Source organism: Salvelinus sp. IW2-2015, unplaced genomic scaffold (genome assembly GCF_002910315.2).
Source record: "Salvelinus sp. IW2-2015 unplaced genomic scaffold, ASM291031v2 Un_scaffold890, whole genome shotgun sequence".
In the NCBI taxonomy this organism is placed as follows: Eukaryota; Metazoa; Chordata; class Actinopteri; order Salmoniformes; family Salmonidae; genus Salvelinus; species Salvelinus sp. IW2-2015.
Genome location: NW_019942637.1, coordinates 71,363 through 81,835, shown reverse-complemented (window position 1 = coordinate 81,835; position 10,473 = coordinate 71,363). Strand labels below are relative to the sequence as shown.

The window sequence follows — 10,473 nt, the reverse complement described above, 5'->3', positions numbered from 1 at the left end:
TAACAGGACCAATGTTCCCTCTTCCTGTCCCTCTAGTTAACCATGTTGGATATGACCCTAACAGGACCAATGTTCTCTCCTCTTTTCATCCTTTCATGTCCCATTGTCCTCTACTCTTCTATTCCTGTCTTCCTCTCCTCTTCTTCACTTATTCCCCTTTCTCCTCTTAATACAGCTCTCTTTAAGTTTCTAAATGCACTTCAGGAACCATGTTGTAGCCTGCAGTCACTACTTCCCCATCTTAACACAGCTCTCTTTAAGTTTCTAAATGGATCGTGACTTGGTTCTGTATGTGTCTAGACACTGGCGTTGGCACCATGTACGTTCTCTATGACAGAGGCACTGTTTTAAAATCCTTAAGTCTATTGACGTACCCATCTCCTAAGTAACGTAAATAAAAAAAATCTCCATCATAATCTATCTGTTTTAGAGAGTAAATCTCTCTTCCTCTTCTACTCTCCTCCTCCCATCTCATCCTCTGTTCCTCCTTTCCTCTTCACCTCCTCTCTTCCTCTAATACAGTAATAGAACTGTCTCTCTCCTATATGTGCCCAGACACAGGCTATGGCAGCATCTACGTGTCAGACGACAGGGGTACAGTGTACTCTAAGTCTCTGGAGCGTCACCTCTACACCACCACAGGGGGCGACACTGACTTCACCAACGTCACCTCTCTACGAGGGGTCTTCATCACCAGTATACTGGCAGAGGGTAAGGTCTACACACACACCTAAATGCAAGCATAGACACACACACACACACCTGCTTTAAATGCCCCAACACTTAGAGCACTCAGACTCCTGTGTCCTCAGTCTACGGTGTATTATATGCCAATTATGAGGCCCAGTATGACTTTCCTTAGCTGTTCAGTGTGAATTCAGCTGCATGTCTACAGCAGCTCAGAAAGACCAGTAGAACCATATACACTGGATTATATATACACTCCCCTAACTTTAAGCATCAGCTGTCTGAGCAGCTTACCGATCACTGTACCTGTACACAGCCAATCTGTAAATAGCACACTCAACTACCTCATCCCCATATTGTTATTTATCCTCTTGCTCTTTTGCACCACAGTATCTCTATTTGCTCATCATCATCATCTGCACATCTAACACTCCAGTATTAATACTAAATTGTATTTATTTTTGCCTCTGGGGCCTATTTATTGCCTACCTCCCTACTCTTCTACATTTGCACACACTGTATATAAATAGAAAAATCTTTCTTTTCTTTTGTGTTATTGACTGTACATTTGTTTGTAACTCTGTTGTTTTTGGTCGCACTGCTTTGCTTTATCTTGGCCAGGTCGCAGTTGTAAATGAGAACTTGTTCTCACCTGGTTAAATAAAGGTGAAATATTAAAACATGTATTTATATGGACAGTGAAGCTACAACTTTTAGTCTCTTTACGCCAGTATTTGGGATTTGTTTCATATGAGGCGACAGTACAGAATGTCACCTTTTTTATTTTAGGGTATTTTCATGCATATTTGTTTTACTGTTTAGAAATGACAGCACTATGTATCTAGTCCCCCCATTTGAAGATGTTATAAGTATATGGACAAATTCACTTGTGTGCATTATAATGTAGTCAAAAGTGTAGTATTTGGTCTCATTTTCCTAGCATACAATGACTACATGTGCGCCCAATAGAAATGAATGGTAAATAATGTATTGTGTCAATTTTATTGTAAATAAGAATAAAATATGTTTCTGAACACTTCTACATTTTAAAGTGGATGCTACCATGATTTTAGCGAGAATAATGAGTGAAAGTTACAGGGGTACAGATCATACCCACAAGACATGCTAACCTCTCAGTATTACCAATAATGGGGGAGGATAGCATTATTTTTTTGGGGGGGGTGATCCTTGTTCTTACTTTAATACACTATACTATAAGTGAATTTGTCCAAATACTTATTCAAATGGAGGGACAAGATGCACAAAAGATACATAAAGTGCTTTCATTTCTGTACTGTCGCCTCATGAAATATTTGATCGAAAAATCCAAAATGCTGGAGTATAGAGACAAATAATACATAAAAAAATAGCTTCACTGTCCAAATAAATACGTAGGGGAGTGTAAATATCTCTTGTTGTCCAGACGGCGCGGTGCAGTCCGTGGTGTCCTTCGACCAGGGAGGGGAATGGGTGCCCCTGCAGAAGCCTGCCAACACCAAGTGTGAMTCCACAGCCAAAGACCCCGACAAGTGCAGTCTCCACATCCACGCAGCGTACAGCACGGCTATGAAGCTGAACGTCCCCATGCTGCCTCTCAGTGAACCAAACGCTGTAGGACTCATCATGGCTCACGGTAAATCGCACACATCTCCTTACTCATTCACCTGTTCATGACTGTGTCAATTTGACTAAGGGRAAAAAAACGGCAGGTCAGTGTACCAGAGTCTGATCAAGCGTTAACACTCGGAGTTCCAGGCTTGACTCGGTCCTCTCCTGACCACTAACCCCTCTGACTCCCGGCGATACAATCTCTGTGATAATACCCCATGTGTTTTGGTCATTTCAGCAGACGCTCTTAATTTTACCCAGGTTGTGGTATCCAATTGGTAGTTAGTCTCGTCGCCGCAACTCCCATACAGGTGACGGTCGAGAGCCGGCGCGGCCTCCGAAACACGACCCAACTGCACTGCTTCTTSACAMTGCCCATAACCCGGAAGCCAGCCGCACCAATATGTCGGAGGAAACACCGTGTACTGCACCCGGCCCACCACAGGAGTCACCAGTGCGTGTTGGGACAAGGGCATCCCTGCCGGCCTAACCCGACAGGGATGCCCTTGTTCCAACGAGGAGAGAGAATGTTAAAAAATAGAAACCAAAAAAATAACCATTTAGCTTTTATTGAGAAATAAAGTATAAGTCAGACCACTAAAGAAATGCAAGTACATTTTCTTTTTTGTTAATAACAAAAAGAGAGCCTGGACTCGAACCCAGAATCTCTATTGGCACAGTGATGCAGTGCCTTAGACCACTGCGCCACATGGGAGGCCCAGCAGACGCTCTTACCCAGAGCGACTTAGTCAGTGAAAATTCTACTAAGGTAGATAACCACAGTTGCTTTACTTGTAATGACTATCAGCTAAATCGGTGCTAGTAGCAGAAGACAAGTGTTAGAATAATATGGCTTTGACCTCACATTTTAACCTTAAGTCATTTAAATTACATTATTTATTAAATAGCGGTACGTATAGTTATTTATACATTGAAGAAATCAGATGAAGTATACCTCATTGTAATAATGTCATTATCCATTACAATAATATGTAATGTCATTATCCATTACAATAATATGTAATAATGTCATTATCCATTACAATAATATGTAATAATGTCATTATCCATTACAATAATATGTAATAATGTCATTATCCATTACAATAATATATATATATGTCATTATCCATTACAATAATATATATATATATGTCATTATCCATTACAATAATATATATAGTTTATGTCATAGGTATCCATTACAATAAGATATATATATATATGTCATTATCGCATGTCAATATATACTATATATATATGTCTTATCATTACAATAATATAATATATATATATGTCATTATCCATTACAAATAATATATATATATATGTCATTATCCATTACAATAATTATATATATATGTCATTATCCATTACAATAATATATATATTGTCATTATCATTACAATAATATATATATATTGTCATTATCCATTACAATAATGATATATATATGTGTCATTATCCATTACAATAATATATATATATATGTCATTATCCATTACAATAATATATTATATATGTCATTATCCATTACAATAATATATTATAATATGTCATTATCCATTACAATAATATATATAGTATATATGTCATTATCATTACAATACTTATATATATATGTCATTATCCATTACAATAATATATATATATGTCATTATCCATTACAATAATATATATATATGTCATTATCCATTACAATTAATATATATATATATGTCATTATCCATTACAATAATATATATATAGTATGTCATTATCCATTACATAATATATTATTATATAGTGTCATTATCCATTACAATAATATATATATATATATGTCATTATCCATTACATATTATATAATATATAGTCATTATCCATTACAATAATTATATGTATATATGTCATTATCCATTACAATAATTAATATATATTATATGTCATTATCCATACAATAATATATATATATTGTCATTATCCATGACAATAATATATATATATATGTATTATCAATAATATATATTATATGTCATTATCCATGACAATAATATATATGTCATTATCCATGACAATAATATATATGTCATTATCCATGACAATAATATATATGTCATTATCCATGACAATAATATATATTCATTATCTGACAATAATGTATATGTCATTATCCATGACAATAATGTATATGTCATTACATGAAATAAATTATATTCATTATCCATGACAATAATATATATGTCATTATCCATGACAATAATATATATGTCATTATCCATGACAATAATATATATGTATTATCATGACATATATTATGCATTATCATGACAATATATATATTTGCATTATCCATGACAATAATATATATGTATTATCCATGCAATAATAATATATGTCATTATCCATGACAATATATATATATGTCATTATCCATGACAATAATATATATGTCATTATCCATGACAATAATATATATGTCATTATCCATGACAATAATATATATAGTCATTATCCATGACAATAATATATATGTCTATTATCTCATGACAATAATATATATGTCATTATCCATGACAATAATATGATATGTCATTATCCCATAATAATATATATGTTATTATGCATTGACAATAATATATATGTCATTATCCATGCAATAATATATAGTGTCATTATCCATGACAATATATATGATATTGTCATTACTCATGACAATAATATATATGTCATTATCCATGACAATAATATATATGTCATTATCCATGACAATAATATATATGTTTCATTTCCATGACAATAATATATATGTCATTATCCATGACAATAATATATATGTATTATGCATGACAATAATATATATGTCATTATCCCATGACAATAATATATATGTCATTATCCATGACATAATAATATATGTATTATCGATGGACATAATATATATGTCATTATCCATTGAACAATAATATATATGTATTATCCATGACAATAATATATATGTCTTATCCATGACATAATATAATGCATTATCCATGCATATATATAGGCATTATCCATGACAATAATATATATGTATATATATATATATATGGCATTTATCCATTACATTGTTAGGCGGGCGAGCAGCTGAACCCAGGTGCAGACTTAGACTAGGAGACCGGGATAAGGTAACTAGAGGTATTTGTTGAAAAGCGGGGGGGGTAGATGGGGTGCAGGCCCGGGGGAAGCTCGGGCGCGTAGCAGGGGAACTAGGAACTGAGGCTGGGGCCAGGGGAAGCTCGGGCGGGTAGCAGGGAACTAGGAACTGGGCTGGGGCCAGGGGAAGCTCGGGCGCGTAGCAGGGAACTAGGAACTGAGGCTGGGGCCAGGGGAAGCTCGGGCGGGTAGTAGGGAGTTTTTCCTTCCAGGTCAAATTGTGCTCTGAAGGTTTCCCATATAATGTTATTTAAAGGGTCAGTCTGGGATTGGTTCATCTATTTATTTTATTTTTTTTACTTAAAAATATGATATACTGTATAGCCATTGATTCTTGAAGAATATAACTTGTAAATGCCTCATGGGCATAGACGACCTACACCTTGCTGTCACTTTTTACTTGACCTCTGACCCCCTAACCCCCAGGGAGTGTGGGCGATGCCATCTCTGTGATGAAGCCTGACGTATTCGTGTCAGATGATGGAGGTTACACCTGGCTGCAGGCCCTGGAGGGACCTCACCACTATGCCATCCTGGACTCTGGTGGACTCCTGGTGGCTGTGGAACACTCTACTCAGCCCATCAAAGACATCAAGTACGTCTGTGTGTCAAAAGAAGGGCTCTGTTCTAAGTAGTGTACTATATAGGAAAAGGAAGGACTCTGTTCTAAGTAGTGTACTATATAGGAAAAGGAAGGGCTCTGTGTTAAAAGTAGTGTACTATATAGTGAATAGGCCAGGGAGTCATTTCAGAGGGCGAGGCAACGCAGGTAGCCTGGATCCCAGTCTCAGGCTATTCTGCTGTAAGACAAGACTGGTATCCAGGCTAGAATGCAGAGGCCTAAAAAAAAGATGAAAGAACTGAAACCTCTGATAGGACTTCCGTAGAAAACCACATTACGATTTAACACACCCCGTGGCAAATGTTCTGACTTACGGTAATGTGTTCTTTCCTGTCAGGTTTTCCACAGACGAGGGCCAGTGCTGGCACGTTCACCAGTTCACTAGCGATCCCATCCACTTCTCAGGGCTAGCGGCGGAGCCGGGGGCGAGGTCTATGAACGTCAGTGTCTGGGGCTACAGAGACTCTCTGCTCAGTCAGTACTGGGTATCWGTCACCGTCGACTTCAGAGAGCTGCTCACTAGAACCTGTGAGTACCAGGAGATACAACTAAACACTTCACACTACTTAGCCAACCAGAGCTGCACTGTATTGGCCTGGTTATGCATCCGCATAACCAGTCTAAAGGAAACTGATGTAATATAGATGGGACTGACTGGGGTTYAAACCTGGTTCTCTTACACCTCAAAGAGCTGTGTTAGCCTGCTGAGCTAAAGCCTCATGTCTGTTTCTCAGGTGAGGACCAGGACTACGTGCAGTGGCTGGCACACTCTGATGACATCAGCGACCCTAACGACGGCTGCATGCTGGGTTATAAGGAGAAGTTACTGCGTCTAAGGAAGGCCTCGGTCTGCTGGAATGGACGGGACTATGAGGTCAACAAGCAACCCACCCCCTGCTCCTGCACCCTGGATGACTTCATGTGGTCAGTGGTTCAATCACTTCAACTGTTTGTAAACTGTAAATCCATGAGCATATTGCAGTGGTGTATTGTAAGGGAGAATAGATTAAACTAGATTAGAATAGATTAAACTAGACTAGATTAGACTAGATTAGACTAGACTCAACTAGACTAGATTCAACTAGATTAGTATAGATTAGCTTCATTTATTTTGTTCAGGTCAGCACATCAGAAACATACAAACAATTCACAATGTTGTCTGTCCCGGTCTATCCCTCCCTCCCTCCTGTTCTGTCTCTCCCATCCTGTTTGTCTCTGTCCCTGTCTGTCCCTGTCTAACCTGTTCCACGCTGCCCCCCTTTAGTGACTTTGGGTACTACCGTAAAGAGAACAGCTCTGAGTGTGTGGAGCAGCCGGACCTGAAGGGCCACCTTCTGGAGTTCTGTCTGCAAGGCAAGGAGGAGCTGCTGCAGACCAGAGGGTAAGGCTTTAGTCTCTGTTCCAACCTGGGTCTCCTGTGCATAACGAGACYGTGTTAGCCCACTGAGKGAAAGCCTAGGCATTAGCTTGGGGAGCTAACACAAGCCTTCAAAGTCTCAGACAAAGCTACTATTCACACAAGTGTGGCTCACCAAACCACCTCCATGAAGATGCTCTGTTTGTGACCATGACTGACCACTAAGCATGTCCTCTTGGTCCACAGCTATAGGAAGATCCCCGGGGATAAGTGTGAGGGAGGAACACAGCCGGAGAGAAAAGAGATMGACCTCAGTAAGAGGTGTGTCAGTGATCTGCTGGGACCTCAGGAACTACTGGTTAGTAGAAATATATATGTGTTAGTGAATCTCATTGGTCCTGGTCTACGATGGACCATAATCCATTGGTCGTCTGAGTTTTGACTCCACCCCTAGCAGAAAAGCTGTCATTTACATCCAGTTGAATTGGGTCATAATGACGTTCTATCAACCAGTTTAGCCTGCTGGGGGTGGAGTCAAAACTCCCCAGACTACCAAATGGATCTCATTGGTCCTGTTATGCAATGACTGACCACTGCAACATGACTATGGAGGTGATGCTGCATCACTGTCAGTAGTAATGTTAACATGACTTTCTTATTTCTGTAAGTCTTACTTTACTCTCTCGCTCTCTCTCTCTCTCTTTCTCTCTCTCTGTATCTCTCCGCTCCTACAGATGGATGGCCATCTGTCCAGCTCTGCACCCATCATAGTGACTGTTTTAATCATTATGCTGCTCGCAATCGTAGCTGGGGTCCTCATCGTCAAGAAGTATGTCTGCGGTGGCAGGTCAGTAGAGCTGTTTAATGATTCATTATGTTTTTAGATCAGGACAGTAGAGCTGTTTTATGATTATTTTAGTCAGTAGTGTTTTTGATTATTATGTTTTTAGATCAGGACAGTAGAGCTTGTTTTATGATTCATTATGTGGTTTAGATCAGGACAGTAGAGCTGTTTTATGATCTCATTATGTTTTAGATCAGGAGTAGAGCTGTTTTATGATTCATTATGTTTTTAGATCAGGACAGTAGAGCTGTTTATGATTCATTATGTGGTTTTAGATCAGGACAGTAGAGCTGTTTTATGATTTCATTATGTTTTTAGATCAGGACAGTAGAGGCTGTTTTATGATTCATTATGTTTTAGATCAGGACAGTAGAGCTGTTTTTATGATTCATTATGTGTTTAGATCAGGACAGTAGAGCTGTTTTATGATTCATTATGTTTTAGATCAGGACAGTAGAGCTGTTTTATGATCATTATGTGTTTTAGATCAGGACAGTAGAGCTGTTTTATGATTCATTATGTTTTTAGATCAGGACAGTAGGCTGTTTTATGATTCATTATGTTTTGATCAGGACAGTAGAGCTGTTTTATGATTCATTATGTTTTAATCAGGACAGTAGAGCTGTTTTATGATTCATTATTGTTTTAGATCAGGACAGTAGAGCTGTTTTATGATTCATTATGTTTTAGATGCAGGACGTAAGAGCTGTTTTAAAAAAAAAAAAAAAAAACAAATATGATTCATTATGTTTTGATCAGGACAGTAGACTCTTCAAGGAATGTACTGTATGTCCAGTTGTAGCCAAGTAAACATTTGGAAAGTATTCAGACTACTTGACTTTTTCCACATTTTGTTACGTTACAGCCTTATTCTAAAATGGATTAAATAAATAAAATCCTCATCAATCTACACACAACCCCATAATGAGAAAGTGAAAACWGGTTTTTAGATTTTTTTTACAAATGTATAAATAATACCTTATTTACATAGGTATTCAGACCCTTTGCTACGAGACTTGAAATTGAGCTCAGGTGCATCCTGTTTTCATTGATCATCATTGATGTTTCTACAATTTGATTGGAGTCCACCTGTGGTAAATTTAATTGATTGGACATGATTTGGAAAGGCACACACCTGTCTATATAACGTCCCACAGTTGACAGTGCATGTCAGAGCAAAAACCAGATCATGCGGTTCGAAGGAATTGTCCGTAGAGCACCGAGACAGAATTGTATCGAGGCACAGATCTGAGGAAGGGTACCAAAACAAGATTATCTGGACTGATGAAAGCAAGATTGAACTCTTTGGCCTGAATGCCAAGCGTCACACCTGGAGGAAAACTGGCACCATCCCTACGGTGAAACAAGGTGGTGGCAGCATTATGCTGTGGGGATGTTTTTCAGTGGCAGGGACTGGGAGACTAGTCAGGATCGAGGGAAAGATGAATGGAGCAAAGTACAGAGAGATCCTTGATGATCCTTGATCGAAAACCTGCTCAGAACCTCAGACTGGGGTGAAGGTTCACCTTCCAACAGGACAATGACCCTAAGCACACAGCAAGACAACGCAGGAGTGGCTTCGGGACAAGTCTCTGAAGGTCCTTAAGTGGGCCACCGCAGAGCCCAGACTGAACCCGATCATGCATCTCTGAGACACCTGAAAATAGCTGTGCAGCACACTTCTCCATCCAACCTGACAGAGCTTGAGAGGCTCTGCAGAAAGAATGGGAGAACTCCCCAAATACAGGTGTTCCATGCGTAGCGTCATACCAAGAAGACTCGAGCTGGTAATTCAACAAGTACTTAATAAAGGGTCTGAATACTTATGTAAATATGATATTTCAGTTTTGTATTTTTTATACATTTTACAAACATTTCTAAAAACCTTTTTTGCATTGTCATTATGGGGTATTGTGTGTAGATTGATGAAGGGGGGGGGGGGACGACGACATATTAATCAATTTTAGAACAAGGCTGTAAAAAGTAAAGGGATACTGTACTCTCCACAAAGTAGTGAAAGAGGCTGATCAGTAGTTGAGAGCTGTAGAGGCTTCTAATGATCCGAGCCGAGCTATACTAAGCAGTTATTTTCTGGCACAACAATCGTGTTTTAAGGGTCTCAGTGTAATCTGTGTTTTGATTGGCTCCCCCAGGTTCCTGGTACACAGCTTACTCTTTCCG

At 38.5% G+C, this 10,473-nt stretch overlaps 1 protein-coding gene across 1 annotated transcript in view; it reads left to right on the top strand.

Annotated features, from left to right (window-relative positions):
- LOC112069068 (sortilin-like) overlaps positions 1-10,473 on the top strand; it is a 25,689-nt gene that overhangs the window by 13,480 nt on the left and 1,736 nt on the right. The window contains exons 8-16 of the mRNA XM_070438396.1: positions 556-711; positions 2,111-2,320; positions 5,896-6,064; positions 6,429-6,619; positions 6,826-7,015; positions 7,356-7,472; positions 7,695-7,806; positions 8,183-8,295; positions 10,446-10,462. Of these exons, the coding sequence (XP_070294497.1) occupies positions 556-711; positions 2,111-2,320; positions 5,896-6,064; positions 6,429-6,619; positions 6,826-7,015; positions 7,356-7,472; positions 7,695-7,806; positions 8,183-8,295; positions 10,446-10,462 (1,275 nt within the window). The remainder of the gene's footprint in view (positions 1-555; positions 712-2,110; positions 2,321-5,895; positions 6,065-6,428; positions 6,620-6,825; positions 7,016-7,355; positions 7,473-7,694; positions 7,807-8,182; positions 8,296-10,445; positions 10,463-10,473) is intronic.